This window comes from Hemicordylus capensis, chromosome 1 (genome assembly GCF_027244095.1).
Source record: "Hemicordylus capensis ecotype Gifberg chromosome 1, rHemCap1.1.pri, whole genome shotgun sequence".
NCBI classification, from domain to species: domain Eukaryota; kingdom Metazoa; phylum Chordata; class Lepidosauria; order Squamata; family Cordylidae; genus Hemicordylus; species Hemicordylus capensis.
This window is the reverse complement of record NC_069657.1, coordinates 11,608,999-11,625,116: the sequence shown is the minus strand read 5'-3', so window position 1 is coordinate 11,625,116 and position 16,118 is coordinate 11,608,999. Positions and strand designations below refer to the sequence as shown.

General features: G+C 44.6%; 1 protein-coding gene across 3 annotated transcripts in view; it reads left to right on the top strand.

The window, feature by feature from the left end:
- Nucleotides 1-16,118, top strand: part of RTN1 (reticulon 1) — a 199,575-nt gene that overhangs the window by 169,658 nt on the left and 13,799 nt on the right. For all 3 annotated transcript variants that reach the window (XR_008312043.1, XM_053276656.1, XM_053276787.1), the window contains one exon: nucleotides 13,304-13,511. Coding sequence is in view for 2 of the 3 variants with exons in the window: in XM_053276656.1 (XP_053132631.1) it covers nucleotides 13,304-13,511 (208 nt within the window). In the remaining variant the exon portion in view is untranslated. The remainder of the gene's footprint in view (nucleotides 1-13,303; nucleotides 13,512-16,118) is intronic.

Sequence of the window (16,118 nt, the reverse complement as noted above, 5' to 3'; positions counted from 1 at the left end):
ACACTGCACTTGTGCAGGGATTTTGCACTACTCCAAGGCTGTTGCGGCGGCTAGTTGCACTACGTCCGAAGCTTGCATTCCCGACTAATATTGTGCTAATGCAAAGGTGTTTGCACTTGTGCAACCTATGGAATGCCTCTTAGGTTTTGCAGAGAATTCTGTGCAAGATTGTCAGAGTGTAGTTCCTAAAATCCCTGTGCTGCTACACAATCCTCTTGCACCAGAGCAACTTTGTTCATTGTGCAAGCACAGTACTTCTCAGGATGTTGGCCACTGTTTTTAGTAAGAAGACTTATCAAGAGCATTTTGCCCCCGAGGCAGGTCTACTTCCCTATCTAGAAGTGTGTGTGTTTGGGGGGGGGGGGGTTGCCCAGAAACCAATCCCATCCTTTTAAGCTTTTCCTTTCTGATATGCACTTTGATGAGTGTCACAAAAGATGCAAATGAATGCATATCCTCTGATATCTGATAAAGATACTTGTTTAGGGAACAAGAGCTTCAGAGAGTTGTACAGTGAGTCATCCAACATCATGACCATACAGTCTAGCAGCATTGCCTAGCTAACTTGGCAAAGAGGCACCTTTTAACGTGGTGATTCTCTTTATTGAGCAGGAGGAGAGTAACTGGCCCTATCCACCCCCAGCACAGTACCTCCAGTGACTGTTGCTGGTGCCTATCTGATGTTTCATTTTAGATTGTGAGCCCTTTGGGGACAGGGATCCATCTTATTTTTTATTTATTATTTCTCTGAGTAAACCGCCCTGAACCATTTTTGGAAGGGCGGTATAGAAATTGAATGAATTAAATAAATAAATTAAAATATAGGCATGAAATATTATATATCATGACTTTTGGCCATTGTGGCTGGGGATGATGGGAGCTGTAGTCCAGCAACATCTGGGAGGCCAAGTTTTAAAAGCTCTGCCCTAGGGCTAATGACATAACTAATGTCACATGTAGTTTGGCCCTGAGTGGATTAAAATTGGCATCCTGCTCAGGTGCAAAGCTATGCCTTTAAATACCTTGTCAGTTCAAAATCACCGTGTTGAGCCACCTCTCTATTGCCTGGTTCACAGAATTTGGATATAGGTTTAAAGTTGGTAACTGATATTGCATTATTATGTGAAGCCACACCAAGGCGAAATCTCAGATTCATGTTGGGACACTGATACAGATAATCTTGGCATTGGTTCACACAATCACACTAGTGTCAGCTGCTGACTTGAAACCTAGATTCAGACTATTGTGTGAACCAGGCCTTTCTGTTTTCCTTCACAGTGGTGCCTGTTCATAAACTCTCAGTGCATATAGGGGTTGAAGCATGCCACATACCATGCCTACAGTGACCCATGAGCCTCCTGAAGGACACTGCTCTTTGAACCATAGTTTGGAAAGGCTCATATTCTCAAATTGAGTGGCCTGAGCCTCTTGTAAATGAGGAAATAAAATTCAAGGGCTGCGTATTCTCTGATCTTTGGGTTTGTATACATGTTCAGCTTATGTATGCCATATGTAAGAGCCACTCCACACTTTCCACAGCAGCAAAGACATATCTTGCTAATAAAGTCATTACAGACTAGAGGTCTCCTGTGAGGTCAGTCCCCCTGTTTGCAGTTCAAAGCTACCCTGCAATTTCTTATTTGTAGGAAGCCCTGCATGTGTCAAAAAGACACTGTGTGCTGTTGCAAAGTCCCAAGATTCTGCATGTCACTTCTCCATGCATCCATCACATGGATAAATTACATGTGACAGAAGGCTATTGTCTTGTTCTGCCCTGGTAGAGAGCTCGCAAGGTGCTAGATAAGATCCAGGGAACTAGCCTAGAGCAGAAAGCAAACAGCAACAGTCAGTAGGGTGTGACAGCAAGGAAAAGAAGACCGATTCTGAGAGCAGAGAGCTCTTTTCAGATTTCTGATTGAAATCAGCACCTGGGACAGCTCCAATGGATTGCAGAAGTAACTCCAGTGAGGGCCTATTTATTACTTCCATGATTCCTCCTTCCAATGTATATTTCATTATAAATAAAAAGTAGTAATGAGGGGCTGAAATTGGGAGTAGAATAGTCATGGTGGGTCTGCCATCAATTGCACAGGACTATTATCAGGGACTTCCAGATAGGCTCAGGCAGAAGCAACTCTAATAATTTTTGTTGTGTTACACTGTAACAATTTAAAAAACACATGACACAGCAACAACCAGCCCCCAGTAACTTATTATATTAAGAAATTTTCCCGCACAAGCTTCCTGGAGCTCTTCTTGAAAAATGTCATTGAAAGATATTTCTGGCTAATGGGCGAGTTAGCAGCAGGGGTGGGGGAAGAGGCAGCATATGCAGTCAGCAGACTGGGTGATGCATTATCACTTAGACATATGATAGGCTATATGTGGGAGGATCCACATGAGTGAAGCTCCCCACACACTTCACCAAAATATTCTAAGCGCTTACACTGAATTGTCAGCACGCGCAAACACACACATGCACACACACAAACAGCCCTGGTGGATCAGGACCAAGGCCCATCTAGTCCCGCATCCTATTTCACACAGTGGCCCACCAGATATCTCTGGGAAGCCCATAGGCAAGAGCTGAGTGCATACCCTCTCTTGTGCTCTTGCTCCCCTGCAACTGGTATTTAGGCTGGAAGTGGCCTATAGCCCTCAGTCTAGTAGCCATTGATAGACTTGTCATCCATGAGTTTATCTAAAGCCTTCTTAAAGCCATCCAGGCTGGTGGTTGTCACTACATCTTGTGGCAGAGAATTTGGTAGGTTAATTATGAGTTCTGTGAACAAGTACTTCTGTGGGTCCTAGTTTCTTGACAATCAGATTCATGGGATGACCCCTGGTTCTAGTGGTATGTGAGAGCGGGGGAAATTTCTCTCTCCACCCATGCATAATTTTATGGCTCTCTATCATGTCAAACCTCAGTCATCTAAACTAAAAAGCCCCAGGTGTTGTAGCCTTACCTTGTAAGGAAGGTGCTCTATGTCCCTGCTCATCTTGATTGCTCACTTCTGCACTTCTCCAGTTTTATAATGTCATTTTTGAGGTATGGTGACCAGAACTGTACACAGTACGCCAAATGTGGACACACCATAGATTTGTATAAGGGCATTATGATATTAGCAGTTTTATTTTCAGTCCCCTTCCTACTGCTTCCAAGCATGGAATTGGCCTTTTTCACAGATGCCGCACATTGTGCGACACTGTCAAGGAACTGTCCACCATGACCCCAAGATCCCTCTCCTGGTCAGTCACCAACAGCTCAGACCCCATCAGCGTATATGTGAAATTGGAGAATTTTGTTCCAATATGCATAATTTTACACTTGCTAATATTGAACCACATCTGCCATTTTTTTTGCCCACCCTCCCAGTTTGGAGAGATACTTTTGGAGATCTCGCAATCTATTTTTATTTTATTTTATTTTTATTTTACATTTTATATCCCGCTCTTCCTCCAAGGAGCCCAAAGTGGGGTACTACATACTTCGGTTTCTCCTCACAACAACCCTGTGAAGTAGGTTAGGCTGAGAGAGAAGTGACTGGCCCAGAGTCACCCAGCTAGTATCATGGCTGAATGGGGATTTGAACTCGGGTCTCCTCAGTCCTAGTCCAGCACTCTAACCACTACACCATGCTGGCTCACTTTTTGGATTTCACTATCATAAAACGTTTCGTGTCATCTGCAGATTTGGCCACCTCCTTGCTTACCCCAACTCAGGGGCATAGGGGCCATTGGACAAGGGATGCATTTCCACCTGGGCCCAGAGCATCAAGTGGCTCCACAAGGCCCTATAGACCCATGGCCAGGGTGTGACATTACCCCCCAAATGTTTCTCTCCCCCCCGCTCCAGCTGTGTGACTCCTAATCACAGCCAGGAAGCTGTTTCTCTTTTTTCAAGCAGGAGCATGACAGCAGCTGAGAAAGGAAACGGTTAAACCAGCCCAGGGATTGGTCCTCATTCCTTGAGTCATGCTCCTCCCCTGCTCAGCAATTCAATGCAGAGTTGGTGAAGGAGCAGCAAGGAAGCAGGATGGCCACAAGGAGGAGAGCTGGAAAGGAAACTCAAATAAACAAACAACCCTTATTTATTTTTTCTGTGAATGTGATTTCTTCCCTCAGAAGCCAATGTGTGTTTTTTTCCTTCCCACATTCATTAACTCTGTGTGTGTGTGTGTGTGTGTGTGTGTGTGTGTGTGTGTGTGTGTGTTTGAGAGAGAGGGAGAGAGATATCTCCCATCCCCAACTGAGAAACACTCCCTTGGTGTGTCTCTTCCCTATCTCCAAACCCTTGCTTGTGCTTGTGTGAGAGATTTTTAACTTTTAAAAAATGATTTAAAATGATGGAGTTCTTCCCAATAAGCCCTGACCCATGTGATCTTCCCCTCAGAACTTGCAACGAGTAGTTATCGTGGAAAGGGAAGCAGAACGTAAGAGGGAGAGTGAGGGGGTTGGAGTTTATTGGCTGGTCTGTTCTCAAACAAGTTCTCAAAATGGTATACATAGCAGAGCGAGAGATATTTTTACACTTTAAAAAAAAAATTCAAAGCAGCACATCAAGGTGCCAAATGTAAGCCCAAAACATTCTGATACAAACTTGTAATAATCCATCTCCAGGTAGGGTGGAAAAGTCCCCATGAAAACTTGACATGCTGCTGCCAGTCAGTGCAAACAAGATGGCCTGACAATATACTACTACTACTACTACTATTTATATATAAGCCACCTAATGGCTCAGCAGGGAAATGCTTGACTATGAAGCAAGAGGTTGCCGGTTTGAATCCCCGCTGGTACACCTATATCTGGCCGCCCAGAGACGTAAGTTGGGTGTTTGTGTGTGTGTGTGTTATAAATCTGATAGATAAATAAATAATATTGGGCAGCAGCGACAGAGGAAGATGCTGAAAGGCATCATCTCACACTTCATGGGAGATGGCAATGGCAAACCCCTCCTGTATTCTACCAAATAAAACCACAGGGCTCTGTGGGTGCCAGGAGTCGACATCGACTCGACGGCACACTTTACCCTTACTTTACCCCAATAGTATACCTCCTTGTGAGGAAATTAGTCACTACAAAAAGTATTAAAGGCTTTAAAAATAAGAGGAAAGAAAAATGCTCTAAAACATAGATCTTTTTCTGCTTTTCCCTGCCTTTTGGTTTATTAAGTGCTGCTTGTTGAGCTTGAAGACTGCTTGTAGCCTTAATCTGGTGTGTGTGTGTGTGTGTGTGTGTGTGTGTGTGTGTGTGTGAGAGAGAGAGAGAGAGAGAGCGCGAAGGCGAGAGAGAGAGCGTGCACAAATGGGCAAATAGGGATACGAACATTGTTAGCGGTTGTATGCATGCAAATATCAGGTCACAGCAGTAGGAATATGTTAAAAATGTTTCTGAGCTAGGGGAATATGTGTGCACACGTATGTATGTGAAAGTGTATGCATATATGAAGAGGATGTAATATTATATGCATAGAAGGGACAGAAAGGGCATGCCAAGAATCTTGCTTTCATCATGTCCTTACAGTTTTTTCTGCAAAATATATATATGGGGGAAACAAAGAAGATGGGGAGCAAGGGGGCACATCTTCACTTTTGGTCCCTAGGCCCACTCCAACCTTGCTATGCCCCTGCCCCAACTTCTTGATCATTTATGAATAAATAAAAAAGCACTGGTCCCAATACAGATCCTTGGGGGCCCCCACTTCTTACTTTCCTCCATGTAGACAACTGTCCATTTATACCTATTTTCTGTTTCCTGTCCTTCAACCAGTTAGCAATCCACACATGAACCTGTCCCCTTATCCCATGACTGCGAAGTTTTCTCAATAGTCTTTGATGAGGAACTTTGTCAAAAAACAAAAACGTTTTTGTTATTCTCCTTGATGCTTTTAGCTAAATGTTCCTCAAACTCTCTTTTCACCTCCCTTATTGTCACCTTGCATTTCTTTTGCCAGAGTTTGTGTTCTTTCTGATTTCTTCAATATGTAAATATGTAAAATAAATAAATAAAAATTTGGGCAGGCTTTCCAACTTCTGAAGGAAGTTTTCTTCACCTTTATAGCTTCCTTGAATTTACCTGTTAGCCATGCTGGCATCCTCCTGCTCTTGGTGGTACCTTTCCTCCTTTTTTGTATACATTCTAACTGGGTTTCTATATTATGGTTTTAAGTAAACTCCATGCATTCTAGAGCGAAGTGACTCTTATGCTTTCCCCTTTCTGTCTTCTTTTCACCACTCCTCATTTTGGAGAAGTATTCCTCTTCTGAAATTCAAAGTGCCTGTGTTAGACTTCCTTGGTGATTCTCTCGACACATGTATGCTGAATTTGATCGCACTATGGTCACTATTCCCTAAAGGGTCGATGACACTGACATCCCGCACCAGGTCCTGGGTGCCACTCAGGATTAAGTCCAAGGGCGCCTTCTCTCTGGTTGTTTCCAAGACCACCTGTTCTAAGACACAGTCATTCAGCGTATCTAGAAATCTGACCTCTTTGTCATTACCTGACTGTGAATTTGCCCAGTCTACGTGTGGGTAATTGAAGTCACCCATTATTTTAAAAGTTTAAAAAGCTCGGGTGGAAAAATGTGGAAATTGTCCAAAAATATTTGGAGATTATTTGTTTGAAAGTGATGTCTTAGCTGAAGTTGTCAGCTATTCAACAGTTGAAAAATTCCCTCCTGAGGATATAAAAGAGGGGGTAGTACTAGCCTTCTCTTGCTGCTGAGTTCTGTGTGATCACGAGGGGCTCCTTTCAGGCTCTACACTCAATTTATTTAGTGTTTCTGAAGTAAACACTAAATAAATTGAGAGTCTAATAGGTTGTGCAATTCAATTTTGACTTGAAGTCATATTGCGGAGTAACCTTAAGGAATATATTGACATAACAAATTTGCAATTAATGCGAATTAAGCTTTTCAGTGGCAAATTTTTTTTCTAGTTACCGCTAAATAGCAATTGGATGGAATTCCGTCAATGACAGCAGTTTAAGAAATGGTGGTATGTCACAAAACTGGTAAAAAATGGCAAAATAAGAACAGTTGAGATACTATCTGTCAAGGATTTTTTAAAAATATAATATTTCTGATAGATTCTGCATAGTTCAGCATAAATTAAGTAATATGTGCTAGAGGAATTGATTTTTTAAAATTATAACCAATTATTTATTATTTGAGATTACTGCCCGACATGTTGTGCAAGGCAACGCCGATGTTTCTCGGCCACCAGGGTTGCTGCACACATGAAAGCCAGCCTTGGCAGTGCTGTGCGATAGCACATTTGTTCATCTACTTAAAAGAGTGTGTGGGCACTTCTGAGGGCTACTTCCTTTCTTCCCATATGCTGTTTTAAGTAATTGTTCAGCTGCGCTATTGTGTATCACCACAAGGGCTGGTTTTCGCATGTGTGGCAGCAACCCTGATGGGTCGAGGACTCTGGCATTGCCTTGCGCAGTATGTTGGCACTAGCTTTATACATATTAGCCTATTTGTATTTGGGCAAACACTGTGACAGCCACAGTGGGTGTCATCCAGTTTGGACGTTGGTGGAAAAGGAGTAGAGGGCCAGAGGTCTAAGGATGCCGTCGAGAATGGGCTAAAGGGTGATAAAGAGAGAAGTTTCTCTTTATGAGGCTGTTCACATGAGGCTTGGGTGAAGCTCCAGGATCAAGGCCTTTAAGGCATAGGAACATAGGAAGCTGCCATATACTGAGTCAGACCATTGGTCTGTCTAGCTCAGTATTGTCTAGACAGACTGGCAGTGGCTTCTCCCAGGTTGCAGGCAGGAATCTCTCTCAGCCCTATCTTGGAGATGCCGCCAGGGAGGGAACTTGAAACCTTCTGCTCTTCCCAGAGCGGCTCCATCCCCTGAGGGGAATCTCTTACAGTGATCACACTTCTAATCTCCCTTTCATATGCAACCAGGGTGGACCCTGCTTAGCTAAGGGGACAAGTCATGCTTGCTACCACAAGACCAGCTGTGTAGGGAAGAGCTGCTCCTGCCCATGCTGCGAACGCAGCGCTGGCCTCAATCTAACTCCCGAATGAAGCCGTGTGGCCCCATTTGGGAGCCAGACCACCCCCCCACGTGGGGGGCAGGGCAAGTGGGGCTGCCGCCGCAGCTGGACACATGCTGCCACTGGTCTGGCTCCACTGTCTGGGGTCATGTGTGTGCTCGGGCTGCAGGCAGCACAAGCAGACACAGAGCCGGGTGCCTAGAGTGCCCGGTTTGAGGAGAAATCCCTCAAAGCACCATGCTCCTTGCGTGGTGCATTTAGGGATATCTGGAGGCCAGGATTCATATTCCTGGCCTCCAGAGCTCTACGCTTCTCAGAGCGGTTGAGATCATGTGGGTGCGTGAGCCCTGTGCCACACAGAAGACTAATGATAGTCTAGTGGGAAAGTAGGTTCATCAATGCCTTCCCCTCCCCGCCCCAGTAACTGTCATGTGAACGACCTTTATATCTCATAACATTAGAACCTGGGGTCATCTGTTGAAGTGAAATACCGGGAGATTCAGCACAGACAAAAGGAAGTATGATACTTCTTTACACGATGTGTAATTAAACTATTGTTATAGTATTCTGATGACACCCAAATCTATTTCTCCATTGGTCAATGACCGAATAAACTTATAACTAACTTTCTCCATTTCAACATCATCAGGAGAAGGTAGAACCTCCCTAAATGCCTGCCTGGAAGCAGTGATGGGCTGGATGAGGGAATAACAAATGCACACTGAATCCAGTTAAGACTTATTGTGCGGGTTCAGAACTCGGGAGGCGATTTTGATCTGCCTGTTCTGGGTGGGGTCACACTTCCCCAGAAGGGACAGGTACTCAGACAGGGGGTGCTTCTGGACCCACACCTCTCCCTTGTCTCCCAGGCTGAGGCGGTGGCCGAGGTGCTTTCTATCAGCTTCGGCTGATAGAAATGCATCCATTTCTTGAGATAAACAATCTCAGAATGGTTGTACATCTGCTGGTTACCTCCAAACTTGACTACAGCAGTGTGCCTTTATATGCAGTCCGGAAACTGCATTTGGTCCAGAATGTGGCAGCCAGGTTGGTCTCTGGGTCATCTCCAAGAGACCATATCACTCCAGTATTGAGAGAGCTACACTGGCTGTTGATATGTTTCCGAGCAAAATACAAGGTGCTGGTTATAACCTATAAAGCTCTAAATAGCTCAGGCCCTGGCCAGTGTTCCCTCTAACAGGGATTCCCAGATGTTGTTGACTACAACTCCCATATTCCCCAAGTAAAAGCCATTGCAGCTGAGGATTCTGGGAGTTGTAGTAACAACATCTGGGATGGAATCCCTGATAGAGGGAACCCTGGCCCTGGGTATTTAAGGGAATGTCTTCTTCGCTATTAACTCCACTGCCCATTGAGAACATCAGGAGAAGTTCGTCTGCAGTTGCCCGTGGCCCATTTGGTGGCTACTGGTGGCGCAGTGGTAAAACTGCCGCCCTGGTGGCGCAGTGGTAAAACTGCCGCCCTGTAACCAGAAGGTTACAAGTTCGATCCTGACCAGGGGCTCAAGGTTGACTCAGCCTTCCATCCTTCCGAGGTCGGTAAAATGAGTACCCAGAAATGTTGGGGGCAATATGCTAAATCATTGTAAACCGCTTAGAGAGCTCCGGCTATAGAGCGGTATATAAATGTAAGTGCTATTGCTATTGCTACTCAGGGATGGGCCTTCTCCATTGCTGCCCCGAGGCTCTGGAATGCACCCCCTGCCAAAACAAGAGCCCCCTCATCTCTGACAACTTTTTAAAAGGCAGTCAAGACACCTTTGTTCACCTGGGCTTTTAATAATGTTTTGATAGTTTTTAACATTGTTTTAAATTTTAAATTATTGTGGTTTTAGCCTTTTCATTTTGTTCTAATTTGTATTTTATTTTGAGCTGCCCAGAGATGTAAGTTTGGGGCAGGATATAAATATGCCAAATAAATAATAAACAGATCTGTTTGGGGAGGGCTTTCCAAAGGTGGAGTGCCACCAGTAAAGAGATCCTCATGAAAGACTCTTGAGAAAACCTAGCAGTCATGGGATAAGGGGATATATTAATGTGTGGATTGGTAACTGGTTTAAGGACGGGAAACAGAGGTTTGGAAACAGAGGTTTGGACAGTTCTATAACTGGAGAGAAGTAAGAAGTGAGGTCCTCAGGGATCCATTCTGGGACCAGTGCTTTTTAATTTATTCATAAATAATCTAGAAGTTGGGGTAAGAAGCTAGGTGGCCAGATTTTCAGATGACACCAAACTATATAGGGTAGTGACATCCAAACCAAATTGCAAGGAACTCCAAAAGGATCTCTCTAAACTGGGGGAATGGGCAACAAAATGGCAGATGCAGTTCAATATTAGCAAGTGTAAAGTGATGCATATTGGGGCAAAAAACCCCAACTTCACATATCCTTAGCCCAGTTGACTGCTCGTGCGCACAGCCTCAGAGAGAGAGAATCAGCCCTTTAAAAGGTGTCTCTTTGCCCAGTTAGCAGGGGTGCTCCTGATCGTAGGATCACCTGCAAAAAGGTGCCTGAAGTTGTTTTTAATTACTGGCGCACCTCCTATAGGAGAAGTTGATCCTTTTATATCCTAGTCCCAAACTACTTGGAGTTTTAAAGGTCAGAAATGGCCCTGGGCCTAGAAATGTAGAGAGCCAGCACCGTTCAGTGGTTAGAGTGTTGGACTAGCACCAGGGAGACCCAAGTTCAAATCCCTGTTCAGCCATGAAACTCACTGGGTGACTCTGGGCCTGTCACTTATCTCTCAGCCAAACTCCTCACAGGGTTGTTGTGAAGATAAACATAACCATGTACACTGCTCTGATATTCTTGGAGGAAGAGCAGGATATGAATGTAAGCAAAAAATCAATAATAAAATGTAGAAGTCCCTCCTCTGATGAAATACTTGGCGAATTTCAGGGAAGTCAAAATTAAGACTAGCAACATTTTTCAGGTGGTGCTGATGATGGTGGTTTGCATTGCTTTAGATCAGGGATTCTCAACATTGGGTCCCCAGACGTTATTGGACTTCAACTCCCAGAATCCCCAGCTATAGTGGCCTTTGGTTGGGGATTCTGGGAGTTGAAGTCCAATAACATCTGAGGACCCAACGCTGAGAATCCCTGCTCTAGATTGTCCCTGGATTTTACCAGTTTGGGCATATTTGGAGTTTCTTCCCTAGATGAAACTTCTGACAAATTTCAGGGAAGCTAAAAGAGCTGAAATCAGATGAGGACATTTTCTCTGGGGGGCCACACAGTTCTAATCTTGCCTGAGTGAGTGGCAGTGGGAAAATAAAACAGGAGCTGGTGAAATCCAGAAAAGAAAGAAGGTAGATAACAGCTATTACCTAAATGGGGAAATTGTCATCAACCTTTGGAAAGCCTGCAATCATACAAAAAAGATTTAGGGCATGCATAAGCACTTTATTATTCATTCATCCAACTGGTCGATTATATCAGTTCTGTTTCTCTTTTCATATCTCCTGTGCATCTACCTCCCTGCCACATATTTATATTCCTTGTCAAATCTGCAGTGATGTGCTTGAATTAACATCACCTCTTTCTTCTTTTTCTTCAAACGCATGCATAATCTTTTCCCCTTCAAAGTGAAAAATATGTCTTCAAAAGGAAGACGAAAGCAGAGACGACATGGCATTGCTGGTAGCTACTTTGATTTTGAGCAGCCTGTTTTTTCCCGAGGGGGAAATGCTGGTGGCTTATTATATCATTAGCCAATTATTTCTTTGATTAATATCATAAAGCAAGAATTCCAACTGTGAGTCACCCTGTAATAGATCTTTGGATTTGTTGTCATCTGGATTGGTGCTGATTTAGCCGCTGAACCGATTTATCACGAGCAAAAAATTGGTCGGAGAAGCATCCTACCCTGCTTTGGGAGATGAGCACACTTCCAGTTTTTGGTTGTGTGCCTGCAGAAACCTAGGTAGGATGAGAGGAAGCCATCATGTGGGAGGTGGGAGCTGGGTCAGATGGCTTTTCCTCCTCCCTTTGACAATATGCTGGGTAGGAGTGCAGGGTAGGACAATGCCGTCCAACCCAGCTCCCGCCTCTCACATGATCATTTCACCCTACCTATTGGTTTGATCTCACATACCTTTTAACCCATTGTCCACAGAGTGGACAGACAAAATTTGGTCTGGGCTAACCAAAAACCACAGGCCCACAGGCTCAAAACACTGTGTGGACAATTCCTCAATCATTAAATTTTAGGTGGTGAAAATGTGGGGTGTGAGCAGTTCTTGAGTATTCAGCCTACACATGCATAGAATGACCAGCCCCCCCCCCCGCCCCGAAATAATATTTATTTGAACCTGAGTTTATACAGATATATTTATGCCATTGGCACACAAGCTCCACCAACTCGTTTAGTTTTCTCTTCTGCTTTTTTTGCTGAAGAAAGTTGCCAGGGTTTTGGGACCTGGCCAGGGCAAGCTAAGTTGTTTTCAGATCTTTAGCTGCTGGTGTCTCTTTTGACTGCATTTTTAAAAATTGTGTTTTTATGCCTGCTTTTTCACAGTTGTTGTTGTTGACATGGTGGGGATGGTGTTTGGACTTTTATTAGTGGCTGGTATTCTGCACAGCAAAATGCAGATGGTACAGACCGCCCTATACGGCTGTGCGCGTCTAAAACAACGCCTGTGGTTTTGTGGGACGGGGCAGTACACTTGACTGACAGCAGCCCCCAGAATTCCAGCCCTACCTGGAGATGCCCCCTACTAACTGAGCAAAGAGGCATCTTTTAAAGTCATGGTTCTCTTACATTTAGCAGAGGGAGAGCAACTGTCCCTATCCAACCCCAGCACATCATCCTTCCAGTGTCTTTTGCTGGTGTCTATTTTTATTTATTTATTAAATTAACATATTTTTATACATAACATATTTTATATTTTGTCTTTCTTTTAGACTGTGAGCCCTTTTGGGACAGGGAGCCATCTTATTTATTTATCTCTACAAGCACATTGGGAAGTGTTGTTGTTTTGTTGAAAAGCAGTATATAAATATTTGTAGAGGTGGTGGTGGTGGTAGTAGTAGTAGTAGATTGAACTTGGAACCATCTGCATGCAAAGCAGATGCTCTTCCACTGAGCTACGGTCCTTCCCCAAAGAAATAAATAAAAGTAGAACTGGGCTATTAGGCTCTGTTTACTCTGCCGTAATTATTTGTTCCAGTTGCAGCTTTGCCAAGAAGCTTGATATCCTTTCACAGCAGCTGCCTTCACTGAGACGATTCCAGCCATCGGCAATAATGTGTCGCCTTTCTTTCCCCCCAGCGATTGACCTGTTGTACTGGCGCGACATCAAGCAGACGGGCATCATGTTCGGGAGTGTCCTGCTGTTGCTCTTCTCTCTGACCCAGTTCAGCGTCGTCAGCGTGATCGCCTACCTGGCACTCGCAGCTCTCTCGGCCACCATTAGCTTCAGAATCTACAAGTCAGTCCTCCAGGCTGTGCAAAAAACTGACGAAGGCCACCCGTTCAAGTGAGTGCTCTGTCAAAATGGCCAGGGGCATCTTTTTCTGCTTCTTTGTACACACCAAAGACCCTTTCTAGGATCAGAGCACAAAAGCAATGCATTAGGACATCAAATGACCAGGAATAACTCCCTGCTCGACTCTTTTGCTTGCTAGTTCCAGATGTATTTGTTTATTTGTTGTCCAATTTTCATCTCACCTTTCATAACAACAACTTATGCTGTATACTGCTTTTTAACAAAAGTGTCCAAAGCAGTTTACATAGATGTAAATTAGATTATTACATCTTAATAAGATGGATCCTTGTCCCCAAAGGGCTCCCAATCTAAAAAAGAAACATAAGATAGACACCAGCCACAGCCACTGGAAGGATGCTGTGCTGGGGGTGGATAGGGCCAGTTACTCCCTCTCCCTGCTAAATAAAGAGAATCACCACGTTTAAAAGGTGCCTCTTTGCCTAGTTAGCAGGGGTTAGCATAAGGCATCCCATGGTGGTTTACAAAAGTGAGAAGGGCATAAAACTCCATAAAAATCACATTAAAAAAAATCAGTTAAACAGTAAAAACCATAACACACCAAAAAAACCCAACAACCGTAAAAAAGACAAACAGAAGCAGGAGAGCTGAGACACGCGGCAGACCCTAAGGGCTGCCAGGTCTGGGGGCCTGCAGATGTTGGACTACAACTCCCATAATTCCTGACTGTTGGTCACTGGGGCTGGAGTTGAAGGGAGTTGTAGTCCAAAGACAGCTGGAGGGCCGGAGTTGTGCAGCCCTGGGCTAAAGTAAACAGTGGCTGACAGCCAGACTAAATTACTCTTGAGTATCCTATTAAAGTTAAGTAGTCCTTTAGTTTAGAGCATCAGCTGTGATGGCGCAGTGGGGAAGCAACTTGCCTAGGGAGCAAGGAGCTGTTAATTCGAATCCCAGCCGGTGTGCTTCCCAAACTGTGCCTAGTAAATATGTATTTGTAGTCACCTATATTGGGCAGCAGCGATATAGAAGGTGCTGGAGGCAGAGGTTCACTTCAATGACAACGGCAAAGGCATCATCTCATACTGCACGAGAGAAAGGCAATAGTAAACCACTCCTGTATTCTACCGAGTAAACCACATAACTCTGTGGTCGCCAGGAGTCGACACCAACTCGATGGCACAATCTTTCCATCTTTCCAGTCCTTTAGAGCAGTGTTTCCCAACCGTTTTCACCTTAAAGTATACTTAAATCTTTTTTTTAATGGGGCACACTGCTCCCCCAATACAGACACAGCAGTGTTGGGGGGCAGGGTTGTGACAGCAAAGCTGCTGTTCAGGATTGATTGGTTGGTTGGTTGGTTGGTTTAGAGCTGGCTGCAAAAGTGGAGCACTTAAACTCTCTACCTTTGGAGCCGACTTGTCCCATAATGGACAGGAAAGGGTGTGTGTCCCCCCACTGTGCATAAAGGAATGAGCCAGCTCTGAAAGTATCCTTCCTGGTGCATTATGGGGTGAGTTGGCTCAAAAGCGGGCATTTAAAACTCCTCCACTTTTGCGGCTGACTCAGAGCGAGTCAGTGCAGCACCCTGGACAGCGCTCCACTGGTTTGCCACATCACATCAGTTGGGAAATGCTGCTTTAGAGAGACACACCAGTAGTACGACTGAGTCATTTTGTCTGGATGTCAGCCTGTCTCTCCCATGCAAGCCAGTAGGCAGCCTGGCAACCCAAGAAACCTATCAGGCTCTCGGAGCCAACCAGTGTAACCATATCCCTGACCTCTTAAGCCCTGTTCACACGTTACCGATACAATCTGTGAACAGTGAGCACAGGTATAGATCTGTACATGGGTACAGTTATTCACATTTTATGTTGAATGCAGGTACAGCAGTACCTTCCTATCTGTGTTCTGCATCTGTACCCAGGTTCACTTCTACAATGAACCCAAAGACAGTCATTTGCACAAAAGCATGTACCTGTGAACAGACATCTGAATGCAGATACAGCATTATGTCGGAATAGAGTATTAGTGCCTGTTTCTCAAGGGGGCTCTTGGGAAGGCAAGCAGATAAGCTGCTTCCTCAGCCAATCAGGATCTAACAATGGCCAGCCAGGGCAAAGGGGGTTTAGTGGCGGGATGTAGGAGCCAATTAGGGCGTGGACTGGAAGACTAGAAATGAATGAATTGGTTGGGAAATGGGCCATGGTAGTTTATACGTAAGCAGTGCATGAGATCTGGTGCCTTAAAGACAATAAGGCAACAGGCTCTCGAACAGAGGTCTGGCAGAACAGTGAGGTGGGACCTCATGAGATGTGGGGCATGAAGACAACTTTGGAATGTGTGATAGAACCAAAGCCTGATGTTTCAGGGCAGGGTCGGTGCAAAAGGTCTTTGAGGGATGCAGGAACAAAATTCATTCATTCACTTGACATATTCCTAGACACTGGAGACTATACTCTATGGCCAGATTTAATGTGCTCCCATCAGCACTTCTGGAGGGCAGGTTTAATAAAGTGCCATATAACGACCGTTTCTGCCCCCACCATGCAGGAAGGCTAGAGACAGCAGGACATTTGGTGTTAGACTGCAGTTTCTATGGCCAACTTCACAGCCAGCTAATTAACCCATTTCTCTCTACAA